General features: G+C 67.4%; 1 protein-coding gene across 1 annotated transcript; it reads right to left on the minus strand.

Moving 5' to 3' along the window:
- Positions 1 to 6,543: 6,543 nt before the first annotated feature.
- PSCA (prostate stem cell antigen) lies at positions 6,544 to 9,745 on the minus strand. Its single transcript, XM_041769606.1, has 3 exons — positions 9,618 to 9,745; positions 8,332 to 8,439; positions 6,544 to 7,519 (listed from the first exon to the last, which is right to left on the minus strand). Exons 1-3 carry the CDS (start codon positions 9,667 to 9,669, stop codon positions 7,305 to 7,307), a joined length of 375 nt encoding a protein of 124 aa, XP_041625540.1. The 5' UTR covers positions 9,670 to 9,745; the 3' UTR covers positions 6,544 to 7,304.

Consider the following 9,745-nt stretch of genomic DNA (forward strand, 5'->3'; position numbering starts at 1 on the left):
GGGTGCGGGGCGCGGGGCCTCCGGGGGCGCGGGGGTGCGGGGCGCGGGGCCTCCGGGGGCGCGGGGCGCGGGGCCTCCGGGGGCGCGGGGGTGCGGGGTGCGGGGCCTCCGGGGGCGCGGGGCGCTGCTCGCGGCGCGGCCGGTGTCCGCGCCCCGCCTGCCGGCTCTGCCCGAGCGCCGCTGGGCCCAACCACCTCGCGGGCCGGGCCGGGGAGGGACGCGCCGGAATCCGCCGGGGCCGCAGGCCGGAGCCCCGCCCCCCGCGCGCCGCCCCCCCCCGCGCCCGCAGTGGTGCGTCCCCCGCGCCCGCCCGCCCCGCCCCTTCCTCCGGGCCGCGCCACGGCGCCCTCTGGCGGTAGCTCCCCGCGCTGCAGGCACAGGAGGCTCCGGGCTGGGCCGCCTGGCCGTGTCCCCCCCTTCCCGGCCCCCCGCGCGCCCCCGCCTGCCTGTCCCCTCTCACCTGCCTGCCCTCCCCCGCCCGCCTGCCTGCTTGTCCCCCCTCCTGCCTGTCCCCCGCCTGCCTATACCCCCTCCTGCCTGTCTCCCTCACCCATCCCCCCTCCTGTCTGTTCCCCCCACCTACCTGTCCCCCCGCCTGTCCCCTCACCTACCTGTGTCCCCCCGCCTGCCTGTCCCCCCCACCTGTCTCCCCCTCACCCATCCCCCCTCCTGTCTGTCCCCCCACCTACCTGTCCCCCCCACCTGTCCCCTCACCTACCTGTGTCCCCCCCACCTGCCTGTCCCCCCGCCTGTCTCCCCCTCACCCATCCCCCCTCCTGTCTGTACCCCCCCACCTGCCTGTCCCCCCCCACCTGGCCCCCCTCCTGCCTGTCCCCACCTCACCTGCCTGTCCCCCCCCACCTGCCTATCCCCTCGCCTACCTGTCTCCCCTCCTGCCTGTCCCCACCTCACCTGCCTGTCCCCCCCCACCTGCCTATCCCCTCACCTACCTGTCCCCACTCCTGCCTGTCCCCACCTCACCTGCCTGTCCCCCACCACCTGCCTATCCCCTCACCTACCTGTCCCCCCTCCTGCCTGTCCCCACCTCACCTGCCTGTCCCCCCCCACCTGCCTATCCCCTCGCCTACCTGTCTCCCCTCCTGCCTGTCCCCACCTCACCTGCCTGTCCCCCCCCACCTGCCTATCCCCTCACCTACCTGTCCCCACTCCTGCCTGTCCCCACCTCACCTGCCTGTCCCCCACCACCTGCCTATCCCCTCACCTACCTGTCCCCCCTCCTGCCTGTCCCCACCTCACCTGCCTGTCTCCCCCACCTGCCTATCCCCTCACCTACCTGTCCCCACTCCTGCCTGTCCCCACCTCACCTGCCTGTCCCCCACCACCTGCCTATCCCCTCACCTACCTGTACCCACTCCTGCCTGTCCCAGAGACTCAGACCCTGGCCTGAGGGGGCTCACAGTGCTGGCACTTCCTGGACCAGGCGGCAGGGCCCTCTGAGAGTGTGGGCGCAGTGGTCCCCACGGGCACGGCCTCGGGACTGCTGGAGACCAACCGTCCCACGCCCCTCAAACATCCAGGGGCTGGCTCCCCACCTCGGCAGGGCCACGGCCCCAGTGCCAGGCAGCGGGTACAGAGTGCGTCCGGTCTGCCCCCTACGGTAACCCAGCTCGTCACCCCCAGGTCGCAGTCATCTCAAACTCATTCCCAAGCGCTCCCATCCCTGGCGCTTTCAGAAAGGGAGCCAGTGACACCAGGGATGGAGGCGCAGAGTCGCAAACGTGCAGGACTCTGAGGTGTCGTAGCCCGTGGCGGTGGGGTGTGGACGAGCAGCCTGTAGCCCGCACTCCAGCCTCCATCCCCTTCTCTGCATCCCTGGGGAGGAAAGCCCAGAGGGGGTCTGTCCCGCTTCCCCTGCCCCCCACGGCTGGCTGGTCCCCGGGAGGCCCCCTCCGCAGGTCTACCCTGGAGCCCTGGAGAGCACCGCCCATCCTGAGAGGCGGCTGAGCTTTCATCCAGGCCACACCGGGCCTGGGCTCGGGTTAACTGCCCTCCGAAAAGGGGGGCTCCCGGGGTAGTCCCACCACAGCAGGTGGCTTCCCTTGCCCTGGGCACCCTCTGGGCAGAGGCCGAGGTCTTTGCTTTTCTGGCCTTGCTTCCAGGGCCAGTGGTTGGTAGAATGGGACTGGGTTTCCTGGATCCTTGGATCTGCTTGGATGCTCCCGGGGACGGGAAGCTCATTCTCTATGTCCTAGGAACCCCTGGAGGTAAGACAGGCCTTCCCCACGCGGGGCTCACACTTGTCTCTGTCGTGCTGGCGCTGTCCCGGCTCAGCTCCAACCGCCTGTCCCCGAGGTGGGCGGGGCGGCAGCAGGATGGCAACGTCCTGAGCTCCCCCCCCCCCCCAGAGCAGCCGCTCTGTGAGTGCAGCCTGGTCACTCACCTGGTCTCATCCCCACAGGGGAGGGTCCGCCCCCAGAGGCCTGTTCTCGAGCTGCTGGCAAAGGTTGGTGAAGGATGAAATGGGGCTGGGGGGCTCACAGACCCCTGTGCCCATCCTCCTCACGGCCCGGGCTCCCTCGGCCCAGCTTCCTTTGGAGTTTCTGCCGGCCACGCTGAGCCCCCCACCAGACGCACACCGCAGGTGCCCTTCCCTCTGCCAGGGACCCTCCCCTCCCAGGGTTCCCCTCCCTGACCCCCAGACCATGAGGTTCCCAGAGTCCCGGGCTCACCCTGCTTTTGCACAGGCTTGATTATGCGAGCCGGGGGTGCGCTTCCTGCTGGCCCCTGAGAGAGGAGGCAGGGCCTTGTGGGCCTCTGATGGCGCAGGCCCAGGGCCAGCACGGTCCGCAGCCCACTCGGGAATGCCCCACGAAGCAGTTCCTTCTCAGCTGCCACCATCCAGCTGCTTCAGTCCCACACAGCAGATGCGGGTGTCCCAGGGTCGTCATCGGCAGATTCCTGGGGGTCCCGGTCAGGCCGGGGACTCTTGGGCATCGGACCTAGAAGCCCCTCCCTCTGCATTGGCTTGAGGTGAGCCCTGGGAACCGCGCAGGGTGGAGGAGCTTTGGGGGGTACTCCTAGGTCCCCCGATTCCTCCAGAATTGTCCCATCTGGGTAGCGCCTGGCGTCGCCAACAGAGGTGGCTGCCGCTGGGGTTCAGGGCTCCCGGGGCGCAGGGAGAGGGGGAGCGTGGGCTCGTGGCGCCACGCAGTGGAATGGGAGCCGCGGTGCCAGCATCTGGAGCGGTGCCCCCTCCAGCCCCATTCCCAGGCCGGCCCCAGGCCTTGGCCACTGTCACACTGCCTGTGAGGGAGTCACCCTGCAACGCCAAGGGGGATTGAGAGGGCCCAGAGCCGTTTGTCTAGATTCCAGCCGGGAAGGGGGGCGGGGGGGCCCATATCCAACTGGAGCCTCAGGTCCGTGGAAAGGGAGAGGTCGCGAGCTGGTGGTGGCTCCGCTGCAGCTCTGGGATGCACTCCGGGGGACAGTCAGCCTGTTGCTCCTGCGGGGTCACCCGCTGGGGCTGTTTTCTGGGTGCCGTGTGCCCATGCCTGGGCTGGGGGCAGGAGTGCTGCGCCGTGAGGCAGGCCGTGTGTTCCACGTCCCGGCAGCCGGCCAGCTCGGGGGCTCAGGGCTCGGGTAGCAGCACAGGGCGCCCCCCGCCACTGTGGCCTTTGTGGAGTGGGCAGGTGGGATCCCAGCTCTGTGCCCTGCAGCTCTGGGGACTTGGCAGGGGCGCTGAGCCTCTTCAGGACTGGCGAGGGGCACCAGGCCCCTGTGCCCCCCCGTAGGGCCCCCGCACCCCAGCCAGGGATGCAGGGCTCTTTCCTGTCTAGCTTGCCTCCTGGCTGCGGCTGTGTCCACCCTGCGTGGCCTCAGGATGGGAAAGAGGGGAGCCCCGAGGAGGTAGGTGGGCTCCCGGCAGCGGAGAGAAGGGGCCCCAGAGATGCAGGCCGAGGGGGAGGTGGGGCTCGGAGCCAGATGCCACAGACGGAGCCTCCCGAGGCAGGGGAAGTTCAGCTCTTTGCCTGCCCCGCTTCCTGGCCTCCAAAGGGGCTGCTGCGTCACCCCTCGGCAGCCGCCCTGCCCCCGCTCAGCAGCCCTCCCCCTGCACCCCAAGTCCAGCCAGGGAGGGGTGGCACCTCGCAGAGCAGGGCCCGGGCCGCTGACCGACACAGTGACCTGTGCGCCCTGGTCCTGGGCCAGGTGGGCCGGGTGCTCTACAAACACCTGAGCGATCGCAGGTGGAGGCCTCGCCGGCCGGGGGTGGAGCATCGATCCCGGCCCTGCAGCCGCCAGACAGGCCTGGGCAGATGGTCAGGCCGAGCCAGCGGGCCCGGGGCAGCACAGCACAGGAGGCTGGGCGTGACGCCAGGGCCGGCGGTGCCCACCCGGTGATGCCCCTGGAGGCCCGATTTGGGCTGAATGAGCCCACCGGGGAGGACGGCTAGGAGCCAGCCCTGTGCCCTCGGGTCTGCTCCTTCACATCCCTGCGCCTTGGGTTTTTCCCTGTTCAGGGTGGTCGGGAATCGAATGCTCGCACGGGAGGCCCGTGGGGGAGCCTGGGCCTGTGGCAAAGGGTACGCTTGCTACTGTTGTCACCTATTGTGATTGATGCCAGAGGCCCAGACGGCGTCCCCAACACCGTGACTACTCAGGACACGGCATCGTATAAACGACCCCAGGTCTGTCCGGCCAGGGGAGCCCTCAGCCTCCAGACGCAGCCGTGAGGGACACCAGTCCTTGCTGTGCAAGGATCTATGTTTAGAAACTGGGGAGCGTGTGCATGGTGACCCCGGTGTGCACGTTGGCGTGCACCTGTGTGTGTGTGCACAGGAAGCACCCCGGGGATGGTGGGAGATGCGAGCCTCGGGTGCAGGGATCTGCATCCTGCACCCCTTCTTTCTTGCCTTTCTGTAGCTCATAAAGATGAGACGGTGCAGGGAGAGGAGAGGAGGGTCCCCCCAAGACCTTGCCCTGGGCCAGCTGCTGAGGGGCGCAGGGCCGGAGGGCTGCTCTGCACGTGGTCAGGCCCCTGCTGACCCCACCCTGAGAGGAGGAGCCCCCGCGGAGGACCAGCGCCAGGCAGTGCTGTGTTGGGAGGGGAGGGGGGAGGGGCAAGGCCGGTGCCCGGGTTCTCCGCGTGAGGCCACGTGAACCTGGGGACAGCCCAGGAGGTCAGAGGAGTCAGTGGCCCATGGACACGGAGAACCCAGCTCCAGCTCTGTTGTCCCAGCACCCGCCCTCTCCCCTCCTGCTGGAGCCCAGGTGGGGGAGGGGGGGGGTTGGGGGAGGGGCACCCCTGCCAGGGTGTGCCTGACGTGTGGGCCGCCGTGGGTGCGCCACCCTGCTCGGGGGGCGGTGGCCCATCCCTCTGGGCTTCCAGGCTCGGCCACACCGCTCTTTGGGATCCTCTGTCCGTGCTGTGTTCTTTCTCGAGCTCGCCTGCTGACGCTACGTATTTCTATATTTGTGTTGTTCACCAGGCCCCATTGTCCTGTAAGCTCCGTGACCTTGGGTGGCTCCAGGGCTTCAAGAGAGGTGGGGGGGGGGGGGGGGGGGGGGGGGGGGGCGGGGGGAATCCGTCCAAGCCCAGGCGACTGCAGTTTCTGGGTGCCTGGAACAGCGCCTGGAACAGAGTAGGTGCTCCGCAACTGTTTGCTGGGCAGATGCACCCAGTGTCCTCTGTGGTCACCGGGACAGAGTCGACAGGCCTGGGCCCACTGGAGGGAGGCACAAAGTTCCACTGGAAGCCCCGTCCTTGGTGCCCACCAGTCCTCAATCTGCTGTTGGCCCAAGCTCCAGCCCGGGCCAGACCCCGATGGACCTAAGGGTCTGCCCAGGGACCCCAGGTCTGTGGTGCCCTCCCAGGAAACAGAGGCCTGGCCCTGAACTCTGGGCCCTGGACCGGACCCCGGACTGGAGTCAGAGGGGCATTGTGGCAGAGGCCCCGGCCCAGAGCCCCCCAACAGGAGCCGGGCGCCTGGGCTGGGAAGGGCACGGTGGGGAACTCTGCCCTCCCGACGGTGCAACCCTGGGACCCGGTGTCCTGCCTGGGGACACACTGGGGGAGACCTGGAGCCTCTGGCCCCGCCCCCACCCAGAGCTCCAGAGCCCAAGTTCGAATCCTGCCGCAGCTACCACGTGGTGTGTGTTGGACCAGAACCAGAAGCACCTCGTGCAGGTCCCGGCCCTGGCCTGTGGCCCTCAGGGCCCACCCCCCTCGGGTGGCCTCCCCCAGGCCACAGGTACTCTGAGGGGAGCCCCAAGAGGAGTGATTGGGGGCTCCTAGAACGGGGAGGGACAGGTGGTCAGGGGCGGGGAGGCCCATCTGCTGGGGACCCTTCAGCGTAGTTTGACTTTTTCACTGTGGATGTGGAGAATTTACAACAGACAAAAAAAGTTTTAAGAAACAGACGGAAGGGCTGTCCTCAAATGAAGGGGAAGGACAGGGCGGGGCCGCCGTGGGGACCTCACTCAGCAGCAGCCCCTCCCACCCAGAAACCCGTGTCCTGTGAATCCTCAATCCTCACAGCACAGGTCACAGGGGTCACAGGTAAGTGTCTGAGGCTCAGAGAGGTCGAAGGACATGAGTGAGGCCACACAGCAAGAGCCGGGATCCCCAGGATGCTGCTTCCCTCCAGGCGTCCATCACGTGCTCCTGCCAGGCCGGAGCTCCACCCTACGTGGCTGGCCAAGGACGTGGCCACAGCCCATGGACACGGGGCCAGGTGGCACCCCAACACAGGCCTGCACCCCAGCCTTGACCCCACGCAGGGGCATGCAAGAACGGAGCTCTCTGCAGCTAAGTCAAGGGGACTTTATTAAGGGCCTACCCTGTGCTGGGGTTCCTGCCCCAGGACTCCCATGGCCATGGGGAGCTGGAACCCCTTCCACACCTCATCTTTTGGGGCCCATGGGACCTTACACCCCTCAGCCTTCATGGGGCCCTCCTGAGTGCCAACTCCTTGCTGGGGGCGGGGGACACCATGGGTGGGACATGGCTTAGCTGACGGAGGGGGTGGGCAGGGAAGGCTTCCTGGAGGAAGAGATGCCTGAGCGAGGGTTGTGGGGTAGGCTGGAGTCTGGGGGTTGGACAGACTGTGTACGGGCTGGGTTCTACTGATTTGGGACAGTGCCACAGCAATAGAACCCAGCCTGCTGAGCAGTAGGAGCTGGGCAGGGCTCGTGGGGGGAGCCACAGAAGGCTGGAGAGGGCAGAGGGGCACGGTCCAAGCTGAGTTAGGGTCTCGGAGGAGTCTCAACTGGGCCAGGTGTGTGAAGGGTGCTCTGGACCCCTGCACATCAATGCCCAGCGTGGGACAGTGGGGTCCTCCTGGATCTTACAGCCGGCCAGGGCCCCAGAGCAGCAGGCCACCGAGAGCAGTGAGCAGTGCCAGGGTGACAGTGGCTGGCTGCAGGGCATGGGCCCCACTGGCGTTGCACAGGTCAGTGGAGCAACACGTGATGTTCTTCTTGCCCACGTAGTAGTTCTGCGAGTCCTCCACACAGTGCGAGCTGCAGCCCTTGCTAATGAGGGTCAGGACGCCAACCGCACCTGGGAGTGAGGGCCGCTCAGCTAGGGCTGGTCCTGGATGCTCACCCACCTGGCCTTGTCCCCATGCCCAGGGCCCTCTTCCTGTCCCCACTCTAACTGAAACTCTAGAGTTGACTGCCCCAGACTGCCAGCAGTGTCAGGGCAGGCACCTGGCCTCATCCATGTCCACGTGCCCAGCCAGACCTGCTGGGCACTCAACATGCCTGATGAGTGAACAAATGCGGCGATGGGTGAGTGAGTGATGGATGGGTGGATGGATGAGTGATGGAAAGGGGGATGGATGGATGAAGGAGGGATGGGTGGGTGGATGAGGGAGGGGGATGGATGGGTGGATGAGGAGGGGGATGGATGGGTGGATGAGTGAGTGATGAGGGAATGGATGGATGAAGGAGGGATGGATGCATGGATGGGTAGATGAGTGATGGCAGGGATTGATAAGTGACAGAAGGGGGGATGGATGAGTGATGGAAGGGGGGATGGATGGATGAAGGAGGGATGGATGGATGCGTGGATGAGGGAGGGGGATGGATGGGTGGATGAACGAGTGATGGAGGGGGGATGGACGGTAAAGGGTTGAGTGATGGACAGACAGACAAGGGACGGGGGATGAATGGATGGGAAGCTAAGCACCTGTATCTGGGGGTGGATAGATGAAGAAGTCAGCAGGTGGACAGGAGGTTTTTTGAGCCCCTACCACCGGGGGTGAGTGCAGGGAGTAGAAGGGATGGCGGGAGGCAGGGCAGAGCCACACCCAGCCCTGGGAGAGTCTGGGCAGGTCACGGGAGGACTGCGGGGGCGGCAGGGCCACTCACGGATGCGCTCGGTCCAGCACTGCGTCTCGGAGTGGGAGCAGTTCTGCACGCGCTGGCAGTCCTGGCTGCTGACGAGGGCCTTGCAGGAGTAGCACTCCAGGGCGGTGCCTGCGGGGCGGGGTGCTCAGAGGCTGCCCTCCCACAGTGGGGAAGCACCACCTTCCAGGTGCTGAGAGTGTGCAAGAGCACAAGAGCCCACTGCAAGCCGGGACGGCCCCAGGGTGTCACCAGGGAGGCTTCTCTGCCCACTTGCTGCCGTGGCGCCGGGAATCCACCCTTCGTGCCCCAGCCTGTGGTCTGAGAGGGAAGGGCCTACACGCCCCAGGGTGGGAACTGGCTCACCCCACTTGGCAGGAGGCCCAGCTGGGTGCTGGGCAGCTGAGGGCGGTGGGGTGGGCAGGACTCCTCCCAGGATCACTCGTGCCACCATCCAGGCCCTTCCATCACGGTCTCTAACAGCCTGTGTGAATCCAGCCCAGCCCCCCAGTCCCCAACCCCTCCCAGGCATCCCCGGTGCCAGGAGACCCTGCGTGGGCCCCTGGGTGCTGGTCATGATGCGGTCCCTTCCGGTCAGCAGACTGATGGAGCTGGGATGCCAGCCCCGTGCAGCCAGCCCTGTGCCCACACACAAGCCGACCCCCAGCAGCCTTGGGGGCCATCGTCATGATCCCCACTTCCCAGAGGAGGAAGCTAAGTCTCTAAGAGGTTTAGGGACGCTCCAGGGCGGGAAGAGCCCCAGCTGGGCCCGGCGTCAGGACCAGAGCAGCAGAGGCCTGCCCGGTTTCCGTGGCCTGTGTCTGCTGTCCTGGCTGCCCACAGCGGACCCGGGGCCGGGCCTCGGGTGCTCTCGGGATGCCCCCCAGGGCCCCCACCACCCCATTCTGCCCTCCTTGCCTCTGTGGCACTTCTTACCTCGAGGCATTTCCCCAGGGCCTCCCCCAACCCTGCAGGCTCCCTGCGCCGCCGTCCGTCCGGCGGTCTGGCCGTCGGAGAGCCAGGCCCCGCGCCACGGCGGGTAAAGGACTAGAAGCCCCGTGCCCTGCCTGCCTCTGGGTGAGTCCCTCCTGCACCTGCCCCGAGGGGGACGCCGGCAAGGACCGAAGCCCCTTCTTCCTGCCGCTGCCTCGCTTACCTGCCACCTCGCGTCCTCCTCCCTGTGCCCCCACCTCCAGCTCCTCTCTGTCCTTCTGGGTGGGTCCTCTCTCTGGGTGCCCCTCTGGGCTCCCTGGCTTGCCCCCACCCATCCCAGCTCCCACGGCCCCGCCCCACGGTGGCAGAGGTCTCACCTGGCCGCAGGGCCAAGGCAGCGGCCAGCAGGGCGAGGAGGACGGCCTTCATGGTCACCAGCGGGCAGCGGTGGCCTGGACCTCAGGGTGGCTTTATATCGCTTTGACCAGCAAGGGGGGGGCTCCGC

The sequence above is a fragment of the Vulpes lagopus genome, chromosome 9 (assembly GCF_018345385.1).
Source record: "Vulpes lagopus strain Blue_001 chromosome 9, ASM1834538v1, whole genome shotgun sequence".
Classification (NCBI taxonomy): domain Eukaryota; kingdom Metazoa; phylum Chordata; class Mammalia; order Carnivora; family Canidae; genus Vulpes; species Vulpes lagopus.